Source organism: Eucalyptus grandis, chromosome 6 (assembly GCF_016545825.1).
Source record: "Eucalyptus grandis isolate ANBG69807.140 chromosome 6, ASM1654582v1, whole genome shotgun sequence".
In the NCBI taxonomy this organism is placed as follows: Eukaryota; Viridiplantae; Streptophyta; class Magnoliopsida; order Myrtales; family Myrtaceae; genus Eucalyptus; species Eucalyptus grandis.
In genome coordinates, this window is record NC_052617.1 from 3,232,061 (window position 1) to 3,248,449 (window position 16,389).

At 44.6% G+C, this 16,389-nt stretch overlaps 3 protein-coding genes across 7 annotated transcripts; 1 reads left to right on the forward strand and 2 right to left on the reverse strand.

Annotated features, from left to right (window-relative positions):
• The first annotated feature begins 294 nt into the window (after positions 1-294).
• On the forward strand, positions 295-4,764 carry LOC104423641 (actin-related protein 2/3 complex subunit 5A). Of its 3 annotated transcripts, XM_039315087.1 has the most exons (6): positions 295-411; positions 581-1,222; positions 1,338-1,410; positions 1,489-1,589; positions 3,868-3,947; positions 4,084-4,764. In XM_039315087.1, the coding sequence occupies exons 2-6, from the start codon at positions 1,002-1,004 to the stop codon at positions 4,086-4,088; spliced, it is 480 nt and encodes a 159-aa protein (XP_039171021.1). In that variant the 5' UTR covers positions 295-411; positions 581-1,001; the 3' UTR covers positions 4,089-4,764. The 3 variants fall into 3 exon arrangements, with proteins under 3 accessions (XP_039171021.1, XP_039171022.1, XP_039171023.1); XM_039315088.1 differs by lacking the exons at positions 295-411; positions 3,868-3,947 and having other exon boundaries at positions 531-1,222; positions 1,338-1,405; XM_039315089.1 differs by lacking the exons at positions 295-411; positions 3,868-3,947 and having other exon boundaries at positions 533-1,222.
• Positions 4,765-5,697: 933 nt separating this feature from the next.
• On the reverse strand, positions 5,698-9,068 carry LOC104422019 (DNA-(apurinic or apyrimidinic site) endonuclease, chloroplastic). 3 transcript variants are annotated; one of them, XR_005551884.1, is made up of 6 exons: positions 8,789-9,068; positions 8,109-8,673; positions 7,518-7,693; positions 7,352-7,432; positions 6,832-6,991; positions 5,698-6,673 (listed from the first exon to the last, which is right to left on the reverse strand). XR_005551884.1 is itself a non-coding variant. In XM_039314994.1 (6 exons), exons 2-6 carry the CDS (start codon positions 8,205-8,207, stop codon positions 6,552-6,554), a joined length of 525 nt encoding a protein of 174 aa, XP_039170928.1. In that variant the 5' UTR covers positions 8,208-8,673; positions 8,789-9,068; the 3' UTR covers positions 5,698-6,551. The 3 variants fall into 3 exon arrangements, 2 of the variants coding, with proteins under 2 accessions (XP_039170928.1, XP_039170929.1); XM_039314994.1 differs by having other exon boundaries at positions 7,631-7,693; XM_039314995.1 differs by lacking the exon at positions 7,518-7,693.
• A 3,851-nt stretch (positions 9,069-12,919) lies between these two features.
• Positions 12,920-14,324, reverse strand: LOC104447816 (LOB domain-containing protein 37). Its single transcript, XM_010061544.3, has 2 exons — positions 13,958-14,324; positions 12,920-13,710 (listed from the first exon to the last, which is right to left on the reverse strand). Exons 1-2 carry the CDS (start codon positions 14,139-14,141, stop codon positions 13,187-13,189), a joined length of 708 nt encoding a protein of 235 aa, XP_010059846.2. The 5' UTR covers positions 14,142-14,324; the 3' UTR covers positions 12,920-13,186.
• Positions 14,325-16,389: the final 2,065 nt, after the last annotated feature.

Consider the following 16,389-nt stretch of genomic DNA (forward strand, 5'->3'; position numbering starts at 1 on the left):
GCGGGGAAGGGGGAAATAATTGCTGGCGAGACGCGGCGAAACTGAGACGCGATCATGGGGGCGGGCGAGAAAGGAGGGGGAGGAGGGAATTTCGATGCTTTTTGTTTTTGGTTGGGTGATTGTCGTTTTCATGGTGGGCATCGAATTGGACGATGATGAATCGATGATGTGCTTTTCTTTTCTTTATTTATTTCTTTTTCTCGTGTCTTTTCCCCTATATATATTTTTTTATTTTTTATTTTTTGTTTCTATGGGGGGCGTGTGATGACGTGGAACCCACTTCCGGTGGAGGAGGACTTCGGAGAAAATATTGGGTACCCTAACAGTGCCACGTCATTCGTGCTCTGAACCATTCATTGCGCGACACGTGTCCGGATGTCAGTCCACGTCGTCCACCTCTCCGTTTCAGAGGTTCTGTCTCTCTCCTCTCTCTTCTCACGAATAAATAGGGGCGGGCTCGGTTTGGCTCGGCTCGACTCGCTGCAGAAGAAAAGACAGGTCATGACTCCCGCCCAAAAGATTTTCTCTCCTCAGTTAAATTTTCTGCAATTTTTCTCTCTCACTTTCTCTCTCCTCGCAGAAGAACAAACAGAGAACGATCGAGACCTGCGTTCTCTCTCTCCCCTCCGCATCCGCCGGTTGCTTCCATCGCTCCCACGCTCTCTCCCCTCCGCATCCGCTGGTTGCTTCCATCGCTCCCACGCTGAGGCCGACACCGCCGACGCTCCTCCTCCTCCCTCTCGCGACGTTCGCTCTGCTCTCTCTCTTCCCCCCTCCGCGAAGTCGTGCCTTGCTTCCAGCGAAACGCGACGCCGACGGTCCTCCACCTCCGCCGGTTGCCTCCGTCGGTGTCGGAGTCCGTCGCCCCCATCTCCTCCGCCTCTGCCTACGCGCCCGACGCCAACGCGTCGAACCACGACGGCGAAAATGGAGGAGAGAGAAATGACGAAGCAGAAGACGGAGACGAAGAAGCAGAAGCGCGCGCGTTCGGGGTTCTGGACATGGGTCGTCGCGTCGGTCGCGTTCCGGCTCGCCCTCGTCTATCTCCCAGGAACCTCCGCCTGTCCACCCGCCCCGAGGTCGCCACCCCTCTCACCAGCATTCGCCGCCGTAACGCCAGAATGATGGTGGTGACGGACAACTTCGTGGAGGCGGACAACGCGGAGGCCATAATCTCCAGGATCGAGCACAAGTCCCGCAAGATCGAGAGCTTGCTCAAGCAGTAAACTTCCCCTCCTCGATCCCTCTCTTGCCGCCTTTCCGTCCGCGATTTCGCCGGATTGATTTTGAGCTAACCCACCTCCGCATTTCCTCGTGTTTCGTTTCGTCGCGTGCAGGTCGAAGCTGGTGGACGCTCTCAAGACCGCCCTCGAAGGATTGCCTCCGAACACGCGGGACGAGCGATGCAAGGTTTGCCCTGTTTTTTGGTGGGTTTTTGCTGCTTGTATCGGTAGATCTTTCCGGGTGGTGAAGTCGTGGTCTTTGCAGTCGACGAACTGGATAGTGGTGCACAGAGCGATAATGGCGATGAAGGATCTGGACACCTTGTTCTCTTCTCTGGATCCCGAGTACTACAACATCCTCATGAAGTGAGTGTTGCGCTGTCTTTTCCCTGTTTTCTGTACCCGTCTGTTGTCGATGCTTGTTCGGATTTATTGCTTCGTGTTTGCTTAGTAATCCTTACTGTGGAATTGAAATGTTTGGAGTGATGGTAGCAATTTAAGGCACAGGGGATGGTTTTCTTGTTTCCATTAAGTTTGTAGCGCTTGAAGGCACAAGTGATATCAATGTCGAAATGCCACTGTGTGTGGGGGGTTTGTGAAGGGCTTAATCTTTTCACTCAACTGTCTTGTTCTTTCAATGGGACATTTGAGTACTCCTGTAGTCCCTTGATACAGATTAACATAAGGATCATGGGCTCATTGGGTAGTGACGATTATGCCTAATGATTATCGGTTGTGAAGGGCTTAATTATTGAGCCGTTTGTTGTGGCTGCAGCTTTTGGTAGAGATATTTAATAAAGATCAAGAATTCATGGGTGATGTAATGACTAGAAACAGCAAACTGTCTCTTCAGTTCATTAGTTTATCTGTGTCATCAGGGCTGGCATGTTTTTTTTACCCCAACAACTTAGTTTGATATTCATTTTCTTATTTCTGGTGTTCAAACCTACAAATAATTGGGTGAGAATAACACAAACTAATGAAGTGATCTTGGAAGAATTACCATTTATGAAATTTGAACATAACTTTGTAAAGGAATAGCCTACCACTTTGGTTTAGGTTATCAGTTTCTCAATTTTGCTTATGAAGAATAGGTTGCGCCAGTAACTACTATTAATTGTATGCTTTGGCTGATCATAGTCTATCTATTTAAGGCCTTGTTAAAATGTTTGTGTTGTTGTATTGTGAATTCACTGAATTATGCTACTTGTGATTGCTCTACGTATTTGTTGACACCCCATTTTTGAAGGAACAAACCTTGTTAAACTATGCAAGGCAGTCAAGTTAGAGTGTATAGGGATTCCTATTCCCAAAGAAAAGCCCTTTTAGAGGCTATGCTCAGACGAAGCTGGACTTTCTTTATTGCTACAATGTGATTTGTATTAGGCATTCTAGTTGCCTCTTCCCAAGGATCGGTACCAATGCTTTGTATGGGAAGGAGGGGAGGGGAAGGAAAATTGGGGTAAAGTTTGAAACTTTGGCACAGAGAGGACAGAAATTTAAATTTTCTTTCCATTTTCATCCCATCCTTGCCTTCTAAACGAAGTATAAGAATGATAGACTGGAGAGGATAAAGGAGGGCAGGTAAGGTTGTCAATTTGGAATAGATGGTAAGATATGCTCAATGATAGTTGCTCCTGTCCTGGGGTTATATGTGTTAATGCTTGGGGTGGTTGTGGATCTAGAGTAGCAGAAGCAACTCCTGGTTCAGATTGTCTCAAAACTATGATGACGTGTAGCTTTCCCTGAATTCTAGACAAGGCATTTCATCAATTTTATCGACAAAGTCCTTATTGGCTGCTTCTTTGTTGGTTGTATTGAGTGCCAAGTCATGCAATCTAATCCTAAAAGATCTCCTTTCTAGATCAAATCCCTAAGACTTCTGAGTAGGTTGATCTAATGGTATTTTTGTTCTGAGTGATTGGAAGGAGAGGAATTAACTTGACAACTTTTGGGGTTAGCTTGATCTCAAGGCCGGTTTCAAGCAGGAGTAGAATAATTTTGTTTCTACAGGATTCTGGTTTAGATTCCATTTTCACCAAGGTGCCATACTCTATTGGCTTGCCATAGTCTTCACAACTCAGCCAGAAAAAAAATAGTACCATGTTCATTCGTCTCGTGTGTTCTTCTCACTCTGAATTTTGGCATATAATGATCATACAAGACAATTGCATGCTGTTTTCCCCAGTCTCCCTGCAGTAATGTATTTAAAATTCCTTCATGTCCATAACAGTGTCATTTGACCAGATAAATTGTGCTTGATAGCACGATACTTTTCTTTCTGGTTGGAGAACATGTTCCTTCTTTTCATCAGCACTCGAAACCTATCTCATTCTATGGATACTGCAAATATGACTTATTGGCTTGTCAATGCTTAAGACTGGCTTAGAGCATTATCTAACTCTCCTTGAAGAATTATATGCAAATGCTCTGGGGGTGTTTCTTTATCGCTATTGGTACTTGAGTTAGTCTAAACTGACAAGATGGTATACAACAAAAATTGTCTTGAGGTCATCGTCAAAGTACTTGAATGTTCTTATGGCTGTGAACATAAATGACTGGTTATTAAGTAGATAGGATTTGATGGCATCTATTGTTTGCCTTATGCATGTACGCTTAACATGTATTTTACTTTGACCTTCAGGCTCATCATGCAACTATGGTCTCATGACCAGCAAATTGAGCATTGTCTTCTAATTTTACCATGGTTAACTGAGATTAAAGGTAGATATTTTTATTGACCAGTTGGTTTTGTTGTTTGGCTGGCCAATGCCTTTTCTGTGTAATGTGTTTCTGTTCTGCTACATTATTGGCCCCTAAATTCCTGTCAGTTCCTCATTTTAGTACTCAAAATTTGCAGGTTAGCCTAGCAGCTGTCGACATAATTCCTCTGTTCTGTGGTTCGGCCCCTGACCTAAAATTAGTGAGGAGGATTTGCTAATCTTGTGCCCATCATCATTGCCTGAAGTAAAAGTCATTGAAGGCCAATCTGGAGTTGTTATTCAGCATGTTCCTACTGGTTTTGTCGTCCAATCTTCGGGTTATGAGTTGTCTATTCCCTTATTTGTTAGGGTTGACCTTCCAACTCAAATTTGTTTACCAATGGTTTCTGCAATCCGGTTTTGACTTTACAAAGAAGCAAATGCCTGTTCCTGAACACACGTTCATGATTGCCTGTCTAGTACGACATTTTGTGATTGAGAAATAAGATCTCAAAATTTTTATCCCAGGTGAAAAGAGCATTTTTGCAAATAAGATTAAGGCCCTCAACCGGTTGAAGGCTAAACTTCTTGTCGCAGCTAGCGATGTAGGAGTTCCAGGCATAAATGGCTTCAAGAAAGAAAATGTGTTCGACATATGGTGAGACAAGGTCCGAAGATACGTTCTTTACCCTCGCAAGCATGTGAAAGATGTAAGAAGTGGTGTTGAAACGCCTGACCTGTATTCTGTTTTGGACGGTAATATAGAACCTCTGATTGGAGCTCATATCCAGATGAGACTCTCAAATGACATGCCTCCATAGTAAAGCAGTTTTTCCCAATTTCGCTCTATTAATTTATTTCTCTGCGTTGGTTCTTCGTCCCAAAGTTTTAACCCTTGAAGTTTATTTTTATGTTAAAAACAAGACAATTGTTCCTTCGTCATACACTTATCTACGCCTGAAATTTATTTTGTTGACAAAACCATAAGTTGGGAAAATAGAAAGTGACCCTTTGGTAGGCATTTTGACTGGGGGCACCAAGAGATTTTAGCTAAAAAATTGAAGGTAATCTGATCAAATTCCCATCACGCGTGTGTAAACTACTCGAGATCATGACTATTGTCATGAACTAGGCATATGAAGTTACCAGTATGTCCAGGTAGTTGAGCTTCTTTGCCGGTTCACGATCTTTAGTAATTCTGACTGTCGAGCTTCAACGCTCCCCAAGACAATAGAGCCATCATAGGCCACAGAGTCACGGTGTTGGGATAAAGCAATAAGTAATTCTAATCACACCAAACATCGCTCAAAGTTTGATGAGTATGTATAAGACATGCATTCACAGAATTCGGAATAATTAAGTTTACATGTTAACATCCCAATGTTTGATTACATCCCAATGTTTGATTTGGTGTGAGGAACAGGCATGCCAATTAAACGCATGAGGTAGATTCGTTTCTCAATGTTACTGTTCCCTTCGAGCTTCGGCCTACGTCTTCTCACTTGGTTTATGAAGTCCGTGGCCATAATAAGTTCACATTATGAGCATGAATAACTAAGAATGGTTTATGAAGTCAGTGGGCATGATAAGTTCACGTTATGAGCATGAATAACCAAGAAAGAATCAATAATAAGCAGTTCAGGATTTATGAAGAAGCAATTGCAGTTCATTGATATAGATAAAAGTTTAAGGATGGAAAAAACATGTCGATGGATGATGATAATAATTAGCAGTTCAGGCTTTATCCTGGCCTTTGTGAAGTTTGCTGGGACTTCCTGGTATAACCAACATAACAATTCCAAGCAAATTTCCCTTATCATGCAAAGACAAATTCTAGGAGCCTTCGTAGTTGTCAAGGAATCAAGCAAACAGTAATACACTTGTGCAGCTGGAGGATTCCATAAATAAATGAAACTCGCTAATTACATTTGTCTAAAACATTGCCAACTTTTCGCACCTAATTATGGGAACATCACCATCTTCAAGTCTACCACGTTCATCATGTACAAAATTCAAGAGCCAAAAATGACATATTGCTGATACGTGCTCCTTTGAGGTTCTCTAAAAACAAGACGCAAGCATGATAAGTCATTGTACGCCCAGCCTTACTCCTTAAAAGACTTGAGCAGCAGACGGTTGTAGACAACTGTCTTTCCAGACTTCCTTTTAAATGAAAAAAAAAACATCCACCAGATAATCAGATTGAATTGCGAACCAGAACGGTTGTACCTACAATTTGCACTCAGTATTTCAGCATTTTTCCCCTACCAACTTCAGCATCAGAATGTATGTTCAAAAACTTGCACAGATTTTTTCGAAAGTGATTTCAATGTTCCATCATAACTCTTCCTCCAAAAGATGCCTTGTAAAATAACCTAGAAAAACCCAGATCACTCCACAGGGCCCAGACAAAGTAAATACAGTCAGCCCCCTCGTCTCGTCCTTCTTTTCTTTGCCTCCTTTGCTAAGCAAATTTCATCAAAAAAACTTTCCCTTGCTAGTGGCTTCAACATGAATGACAATGACAATAAAAGCTCAATACTTTTCAGCAAATAGCATCTAGGATGATGCTGCCAGACTACCTTCACAGAATCCACTCACCAAGATCCTAAAAGAGATGACAGAACTAAAGCTTGAGAACCAGGCCAATAGGACTATGATCACTACCGGTGATATTAGGAAGGATGTACGAGTCATGAACTTTGTCTGCTATAGATTCTGAAACAAGAAAATAATCGAGCCGCCACCCTGTAGATTGCAAGAGGATATGCTTCATCTGATTAGACAACGATATGCATAATGACTCAATAAAAAGCAAAAGCTTGTCATTGCTCATATTATCACCATCACAGGAGAGAAGTGTAACATTAGATATATAATGTTCCATCAAGTAGATCTATGTATACCTTTATTTGTCTTCCTCCCACCATGCCGATAACCCCAATAAGTATAACCAACAGCATGAGGATACTGTCTTCTAAAGGTATCAACAAAGCCCCTCAACAGGAAGTTGGTCTCAAAAGATTCCCCTTCTTCAATTGTAAATTTAGCACTTCTTTTATTTCCCTGGAGTCTCATGACAATCAGATTAATGACAGAAATAAGAAACATTAGACGTATTAAGAACTTCTATTTCGGGATGCCAAACAGCCTGAATTGTGATTTTTATCAACCCCAACACAAAACCCCAAACACACCCCCTTCCCCTCTCCCCCAACAAAAACCCAAAACAAAATTCAGTTGTATGGAGGAAAAGCCTGATTACAGTCCTCTTCTCTGTTTTGGGGTTTTTCCCCTCCTTTTAAGTGGGGTGGAGGCATATGGTGTGGCCAGGACATTGTCCTGTGACAGTTAAAAAGCTCATGCAAATTATTAATGCACCTGGTCAATAAAAGGCAGAAAAGGCACATTGATTGTTTCCCTTACCGCAGGATCATAAATGTCTATTTCTTGATGGGCACAATTCAGATCGCCAGTCAAAATCACGGGCTTCGACTTTTCAAGTTCCTGTATTGCCAACAGCAAGCACAAATTTGAGTAAAAGATGAAACAATATTGCAACAGAATAAAAATGGTAAGTCTATCGGAAAACCTTTATAGGTTGTAGAATTGATCCATGATATGGTGAATAATGACTCCAGAACAAAAGTCTAGATAGCTTTATCAAAAAACAAAAGGGCTACATAGTTCGTGAAATGTCATTGCCTCAATTTTGGCCGGGTCATTATTAGGCAACACGACTTCACCGATGCTTGCACCAGAATTTTTCTACAGAAAAAATGAATGCTAAATGGTCAAGTCCCCAAAACAGGGGTGATAACTTAAAAAGCAAGAACCACTCACGCATGGGAGTTCACCTAATGTGAAGCGAGAGGTCTCATGAGAAAGATCAAAAGATACTTACTGACTTCAAATTTTACGCGAAAGACATGATTGTATGACCAATAAAATCCGGAAAAGTTCACTCTTTCTTTTTCATTTTACCACGAACCGGTCTGGATTTCTTCACAAGCAGTCTAAAACAACATGTCAAAGAACTTCTCAAAAAAGCAAGAACCATCTATCATCTTGTGCATTTGCAAATGAACCGAGCACTCCATCTTAATCTGACTAAAAGAAGAACTACCCACGTGAAAGCATTTGAGAAAGACCAACATAATGGAATTAGGCGAGGGAGACGGACCGAGTTCTCTGTAGACCTTACTTCTGCCGTCGATGGAGCTACAAGCCCGGACCATATAGCGTGAGACCGCGGATTTGTGCGGCTGCAAAGCCCCGCCATCTTGACCCAAACGAAGCAGATTCTCAAGACCTTGCTCTTTGTTGAAGGCAAATTCTCAAGACCTCATGGTTTTCCATCAGTAATATTCACTTCCCTGCTCAATAATCTCCCTTGCAAGCATTTCGACTAGGGTTCAGGCGAAACCCCTGAACCCTAGTCGAAATGCTTGCCTCATGGATGAAAGAATGCACAGAGAGTCACACTCAGAGAGAGAGGCAGTACGGTGTTGCTGAGCAAGGAAGAAGAGACGCAGCACGAGAGCATACCCGAGACCTCACCGAACCGCGAGGGAAGAACCGCCAAAAGCGAGGAGGTCGTGAGAGAGGCGAGCGAAATTGGTCGTCGGGAGAGAGCGCGATTTAGGAAGGAGTCGCCGAGAGAATGGAGCCCTGAGATGAGATGAGGCCATTGAGTGGAGAGAGAAAGGCCTTCGAGGGCGGTCTTGAGAGCATCCACCAGCTTCGACCTGCACGCAACGAAACAAAACACGAGGAAATGCGGAGGTGGGTCAGCTCAAAGTCAATCCGGCGAAATCGCGGACGGAAAGGCGGCAAGAGAGGGATCGAGGAGGGGAAGTTTACTGCTTGAGCAAGCTCTCGATCTTGCGGGACTTGTGCTCGATCCTGGAGATGATGGCCTCCGCGTTGTCCGCCTCCACGAAGTCGTCCCTCGCCACCATCATTCTGGCGTTACGGCGGCGAATGCTGGTGAGAGGGGTGGCGACCTCGGGGCGGGTGGATAGGCGGAGGTTCCTGGGAGATAGACGAGGGCGAGCCGGAATGCGACCGACGCGACGACCCATGTCCAGAACCCCGAACGCGCGCGCTTCTGCTTCTTCGTCTCCGTCTTCTGCTTCGTCGTTTCTCTCCTCCATTTTCGCCGTCGTGGTTCGACGCGTTGGCGTCGGGCGTGTAGGCAGAGGCGGAGGAGACGGGGGCGACGAACTCCGACACCGACGGAGGCAACCGGCGGAGGTGGAGGACCGTCGGCGTCGCGTTTCGTTGGAAGCAAGGCACGACTTCGCGGAGGGGGGAAGAGAGAGAGCAGAGCGAACGTCGCGAGAGGGAGGAGGAGGAGCGTCGGCGGTGTCGGCCTCAGCGTGGGAGCGATGGAAGCAACCAGCGGATGCGGAGGGGAGAGAGCGTGGGAGCGATGGAAGCAACCGGCGGATGCGGAGGGAGAGAGAAAACGCAGGTCTCGATCGTTCTCTGTTTGTTCTTCTGCGAGGAGAGAGAAAGTGAGAGAGAGAAAATTGCAGAAAATTTAACTGAGGAGAGAGAAATCTTTTGGGCGGGAGTCATGACCTGTCTTTTCTTCTGCAGCGAGCCGAGCCGAGCCAAGCCGAGCCCGCCCCTATTTATTCGTGAGAAGAGAGAGGAGAGAGACAGAACCTCTGAAACGGAGAGGTGGACGACGTGGACTGACATCCGGACACGTGTCGCGCAATGAATGGTTCAGAGCACGAATGACGTGGCACTGTTAGGGTACCCAATATTTTCTCAGGACTTCGGGATTGGAGTAGGCTGACGTGCACCGCACCTGTTTTTGCCCCCCTTTTCTCTCTCTCTCTTTCTCTCCCTTCCTCCTCCCGTTTTCTTTTGGGAGATTAAGAAAAGTTCCACCTCTTTCATCATCCATTGTTGCATGAATTGTCCGATCATCTTTTCATTTTGGCAGCAGCGATGCTTACAATAACAATTCATGAACTTTTCTTCAGTGTTCGATTCCGTCACGATGGACTCATCCTCATGTGAATTAGCAAATGCATATCGTCGTGCCGTGCAAAAACATTACCTTTTTATGAGTCGGGTTGATGGCCCGAATGCGATTGGCTAGGGTGTCAAAATCATTCTAGATTAAAAATCAAAGATTCCCTTATTTAACATGTAAATTGCTTAGAGCTTGCGCTTCTAGACTATAAGATAAAAATATGAAAATATTTGGGATAGAAATCTATTTAGAAATAAAAAGAGTTTTATATATGTATCTCTGTATGGGTATTGCAAAATCAAAGCGTAAGATAAAGTTTTGGAAAAAAATTCGCATCCTTTTTTCGAGCGAAAGAAAATGGATGAATAAGAATATATAACATTAAGGATAAAGTTTCGTTCATGTCATGCGAACCATAAGGAACTTGTTCGTATCATGCTTTGGTCACACATATGGAGTCTAAGTACATTTATAGTATAATATATCAAATCAATAAGATTGAGAATCAAGAACCTTTTCTCCTTGCTTGATTTTTTTCCTTTTTTTTTTTAAGAAATGACAAGAAAGCGAAGGTTACATAGGTAAACCTCAAACTCATGAAAAAGTTAAGGATTCGCCCAACTTGCAAACATGAAGTTTAGCCCAAAAACTAAGACTAGAAAAAAAAAATAGAAATTCATTTTTTCTTCGGATGATTCGGGTCTCCTAAACTATTTTGACACCTTGAAACAAGGGGCTTTTTTCTTCCAATTGCCTAATATAAGATTCGTTCGACGGTCGAGAACGAGATGGGCACATAGAAGGCACTCAATGAGTAGCCTAAAAGCCATTAATTATGCAACCGTAACTATCCGATCCTCTTTAAAATCTTCGCCCGGTTAAATTTCCATTTCAGATCAAGCCTTATTTAGTGCGTTTTTAGTGTGGTTGGAGGCGGTTTCGCTAGGGAAGCAACCCTCTTGCAATTTCTTGGCAATTAGACCAACCACCAACTCAAAAGAAGGCGCTTTCGATCCCGTCGTAAAGCCGAGGTATAATAATAACCCCCCCCATCTCGTCATTAATTAAACACAATCTGCTGGGGCGAATGACATTATTGGGAGAAGCTCCGCTGCCTTGGCATCAGCAAAAATTGTCAATATTCGGCTCGAGGAATCTCCATCTCGGGGCCACAACAATCCCCCAAGTTCATGCGCAAACGCAAACTTCAATTCAGTCCAACGTCACGACCCCCGCGACCCCTCCATAACAAAACCATATTTCCTCCGGTAATTATTGAAGCTAGGTCCCGAACGCAATCGAGTTTCCTTTCGACTCCACGGGGGCGGTTTGGCCAGATCCCATGTTCGCCACGCTCCCGTCCCATCAACAGAAGTGATATTCTTCCCAACCACCTTAAAATACAGCAAATCATCAGAGGCGGTCTAGGAAGAAAGGACTCGGCAGTTCATTCGGACCCCACTTACGTGGCGCGGGCCAATGAGTCGGGTCGCCGGTTTGCACGCTCAAACCGTCGTATGGTCTTTTGCTTGCGTCGAGAAAGTCAGCGGCAGCGATTCCAAAATCTGCGAGCGAATCGTGGTCGCGGCGAAAGCGAAACGACCCGCCTAGAAGCCAGAAGCGGCGAATCGGATGAGATACGAGATGAGACGGGAGCACACTCGCGCATGCGATTTCGAGTCGCCACAGATGGAAGTCCATCTGCTTATGCAAGCCGACACATAGATTCCGATAAGACGACCACCCGTCGCGGCCTGTACCACCAGCCGACAAATCGTTTCACCCCCTGTTTTTTTCTCTTTTTCTCGGGTTATTTTTTCCTCCCTCTCTCTCTTTTTTTTTAAAAGGACGGCGTCGGAGGTGTTTACTAATCTCGTTCAATGCAAGACGATTCGATGTTTCCTAGATATAAAACGACGGACGATACGAGGGAAGTTAAGAGTCGCTCAAAGTTTTTTGAACGTATTCTATGATGGAAGATTTTCATACTAAAAGACGCGTCGGGCAATTGGTGTGATTTCCTTTAACTTGTCTCATAATCATATCGCACGTCGAATTCAGATTTAACCCGAACACGCCATGTTTTTTAATAGTGTTGACACTCCGAGATCCAAACACGACATGTCTATTAAAAGGAGTTACTCAACGTGACACGTTTCATCTAAACATGCATAAATGTATTTAAACTTGTTTGAATGTACTAGACAGCCCATCATGTTAACATGAACAGTATGCTCATTCATGTAATTAAACGCGTTAAAACACGTTATAAAGGGATTGAAAATGCCGATCGATACGCGCATTTGTTATTTGCGATAGAAGAGTTGACTTATTTTCAACCGCAACCGTCTATATTAAATACGGCATGCTTAAGTATATGTCTTGCAAATAAGTCGGTTTGAAATTTGCCAATCCTATGTGAGGAATTATTGATGCTCTCTAAACTTTTGAACACATAATTTAGCAATAGGTCTCGTAATCTTTTAAGTGGAATTACATGATTGGGTTGACGGAATTATTCTTTTAAGATAATACATACATATTCAAACTTCTCGAAGCATCAACCCTAAAACTAGATGTAATTTTGTGCTTTTGGCAAGAGGTCAAAAAGAGAGCTCACGATCATTCATAATTAAAATCGACTTATTTTCCTGACAACCTAAGTTTTTTTAGGAAAAGGGTCCGAAAATCGATCGCCCATTTGATAAGCAGAAATGGAGGTTTGATTCGACGGATATGTCTCTTTACCAATGTCCAAAGACCGTTCGCGTCCAATCTCCGTTGGCTGCCTCGTCCTTTACCTTTTCCTTTTCAAAAGGGATTCCTCTTTGATCTTTGAAAATGGACGTGACGTTCTCCCAGGGCACTCCAACTCTTTTATTAAACCCCTACAAAATTTCCCCCGTACGTGGACTGACAAGGACCGGGGTGTGTTCGGAGCATTGTATTTACGAGGTCAAGATCAACGATAGCAAAATATAACAAAAGAAAACAGAGCGAAGTAGGTACGAAATCATCTGACATTAATATATAAAAAAAAAGGCATTACATGTAAGATTCTCTATTTTTAGAGTACTTTCGGTTTTATCTAAAGGGTCTCTACATACCATTAAACGAAAAAAACCGCCGGAGCAAAATTCCGGCCGGTCGATCGTCCCTCCTTCATTTACTTCACTTCTACACCGCCGGTTTATCCCTCCCCCACAAAAGAAAGAAAGAAAGAAAGAAAAAAAGGAAAAATCGCCCCCGAAAATCAAATGCCTCCGCTCTCATACGAACAGGTTCAGGAGCTTCGTCTCTTGACCGCCGGGGCCCACGCCGCCGTGATCGTAGCCGCTCGGGGGGTCGATCACCTCCGACGCCTCGGAGCTCAGGCGGGTGGTCGCCGCCGCCGTGGTCGTCGTGGTCGTCCGGGTGGGCCAATTATTTGTCACGTGGCTCCTCTTGCCGCGTCTCTTCCCGGGCAGCTTCTCCTTGAAGCTGAGGTCCGGGTCGTAGAGGGGGAGGGCGAGGTTGACGTCCACCTGGATCGACGCCGGCACCTGCAGGGACTGCTGCAGGCTCTGCCCCCTGCACGTGCTCGGCGGGAAGAAGGGCGAGTCGGCGGATTGGTCGAGCCCGAAGGCCAGGGTGGCGGCGCCGCCGCAGAGGGCCTGGACGACGCCGCCGTCGAGCACCGTCTCGACCGCCGCCTCGCACACGTGCCAGTTGCCGCTGGAGAGCAGCCCCACCGCCCCGCCGACCGGGTTCACCGTGCGCCCGCACGCCTCGAACAGCAGGCTTTGAAACAGAGCTGTAAAAAAATCAAACCCCACCAAACAAACAATAAGAGCCCCGTAAGCGCAAAACGACTCATCCGGCTGACGTAATTCCGCATCAAAGTCGACATCAACACGCCGAGTAGGCCCCGCATTTCGCACAATGCGGAAGCTCGATTTGCGAAAAAGAAATCAACCCACGAATCAAACACATCCCGGAAAATCATTTCTCGACACGACAGAGAGAGAGAGAGAGAGAGAGAGAGAAGGAGAGGGAGGTACCGGGGCGTTGAGAATCGGGGACGGCGGCGACGAGGGAGAGGAGGTCGCTGCGGCCGAAGAAGCGGGCGAGGAAGAGGGTGGCGTTGCCCTGGGCCTCGGGGGAGGGGATCCACCGCAGGCACGACCTCAGCACGCAGCTCTCGCTGCAACCCTTTCGAAGGACCCGGCAGCCGTTGCAGCTCATCTCCGCGCACGTCCGATCACCGCCGCCAGAAACCGAAGCAAACCCACTTCTCGCTTGGCTTTCCTGAACCGGGGATTCCCCACTTAGCGCCGCAAAACCACCGAAGGCTAGAGAGAGAGAGAGAGAGAGAGAGAGAGAGAGAGAGAGATGGAGAGGGTGAGCGAGCTTGGAATGAGCGAGCTTGGAATGAGAGCTCGGCGATGGGGGAGAGGGAATAAAAAGGGAGGAGGGAGGAGGAGGTCGGGTTAAGGAGGCGAACCAGGGTTGGGTTAATCGGACTCGAGGTATCGATGTGGGGGCGCGGCCTCGACGGTGGAGATTCCGTGTACGGTCAAGATTTCGTTTGTGGCGTCCGGGGTGGGGCCCCCCTGGGGAGAGAGAGAGAGAGAGAGAGAGATGGGGCGAATATGATTTTGATATCGATAATAACCTTTTTCCCAAAACTCTCCCGAGTTTGAGCTCGAGCGGCTGCGCGTTTCCGCGAGAGCGAGCTCCTGTTCCCCTTTCCTCCTATTTTCCTTTTCCTTTTTTTTAATAATAATAATAATAATAATAATAATAATAATATAATTCGGAGGCCACTAGTTCGAGGGAGACGCCTCGTGGAACGTGGACCGTCCGATGCGCTCTCGTCAGTTCCACTGGTCCTGTACTTTCCCTATGGTCGGAGGAAAAAGGAGGAGAGAGAATGCCCCTGAAATATCCATAATATATATAAAGATATATGTGGCAATAAAAGGAAAATAGGCGCACGAATGCAAATTGCAAAGTAGGAAAAACAAGGGGCAAAGTTGCGTGCTCGTGTACTAACCCAAAAAAATAAATAAAAATTCTTATAATCTTTTTCCAATTTAAAATAATACAAACATTCCTTGCACTTTTATATCTTTATCAAAGATCCCCTTGCATTATCTTCCATTTCGGTGTACATATCTAGTGTGCTGTTCTATTTCCATTTAAAATCCCATTCCTATTGAATTCAATAACAGTTTTTTTGTAAGAAAAATGTGACATAAAATTTCGAAAATGGGATTTGGTAAATCCCGTTTTGCAAGTTTATTTTTTTGACTTAGCTTTCATGCTGTTAACAAATGTCATGTCCGATTTTTTTATTATTTCGCGTCTTGATGACAAACCCTACTAAAACTAATTTTGAAGGGCTCTGGTAGAATTGGCAAAAGTGCACGGTCTGTATTTACCGAATTGAAAGTACAAGGGATCATAGAATAAAACACTAAAATACAAGGGGGAGTGTGTCCCGTGTTTCTCCTTTTTTAAACTATTGAGGACATCGACATTAAATAAAAGTACATCACAAAATCAATAGATGCAAATATATAGTATCCAACATTCAATCGGGTGCTTTTTTTTTTCCTTTTAAATAACGCAAAATAATAAAACACCTTAAATAAAAGAATTTGTCCCAAGTACCTCAAACTAAATATATCAATTAACTAAATGAAGACCCTCTGCGATGCACGTGCTCGACATCTTCTTCTCTCATTTCCTATATTCACACGCAAAACATCATTTATAACATATAAATCCTTATTACTCTTTTTTTTTTTGGGTGAAATAAATCCTTATTACTCTTTTTAACTTCGAATTCCTTAATAAAATGATCCTTTCACGTTTCAATCGCGATCTCATCTTGCGATTAACTAGTCATACACCGAATCATGTACTAGACCAGGACTTTCGAATATTAAATCAGATTGGCACTAAAAAAGGGACATAAATTCTATTACTTTTGCAAGAAATTCGTGAAGATGAAGGGGAAGGTTCCACGCATTAAAAGTCGCAAAAACCCTCTTACGAAACTTCCCCCCTAACTTACTCTGTCCATACTCCCCAGACATACAGAACAGCAGAAGAAGCCCAATGCCACGTGGCGGACAGAGAGAGCGGCCAGATGGAGCGAGTCATCCACGTGGCTGCATCTAGATCATGCCCCCTATCCTTCTTGATATACATGTTTTTTTGTGAAAGGTAAGATTAGGTACGACGAATCGAACGAATATAGAATCGGGGACAAACGGTGAGAAAAATCTCCGGGAATCGAGTTTGCACCGCGATGCATAGGGTCAAAAGAGCCTTTTGGAGGATGATGCATGCTGGAAGGATTGTGCATTCTCGGAAATGTGCACTAATTGCGATCGGTTTGAATAAAGCTAAGCTCCCCCACTTTGGAAGAAGGGGAAAAACTAAAAGGGGAAGGGGGTGAGGCTCCACTAGTAAAGGTGAGTCC

Coding starts and splice junctions, on each gene's coding strand:
- LOC104423641 (XM_039315087.1), top strand. CDS start 1,002: ATGGGTCGTCGCGTCGGTCGCGTTCCGGCTCGCCCTCGTCTATCTCCC. Junction 1,223..1,337: donor ATCGAGAGCTTGCTCAAGCA/GTAAACTTCCCC, acceptor CGTCGCGTGCAG/GTCGAAGCTGGTGGACGCTC. Junction 1,411..1,488: donor CGCGGGACGAGCGATGCAAG/GTTTGCCCTGTT, acceptor TGGTCTTTGCAG/TCGACGAACTGGATAGTGGT.
- LOC104422019 (XM_039314994.1), bottom strand. CDS start 8,207: ATGGCGGGGCTTTGCAGCCGCACAAATCCGCGGTCTCACGCTATATGG. Junction 7,694..8,108: donor TAAGGTCTACAGAGAACTCG/GTCCGTCTCCCT, acceptor TTTTTTCTGTAG/AAAAATTCTGGTGCAAGCAT. Junction 6,992..7,351: donor TAGACATTTATGATCCTGCG/GTAAGGGAAACA, acceptor ATGAGACTCCAG/GGAAATAAAAGAAGTGCTAA.
- LOC104447816 (XM_010061544.3), bottom strand. CDS start 14,141: ATGAGCTGCAACGGCTGCCGGGTCCTTCGAAAGGGTTGCAGCGAGAGC. Junction 13,711..13,957: donor CCCCGATTCTCAACGCCCCG/GTACCTCCCTCT, acceptor ATTTTTTTACAG/CTCTGTTTCAAAGCCTGCTG.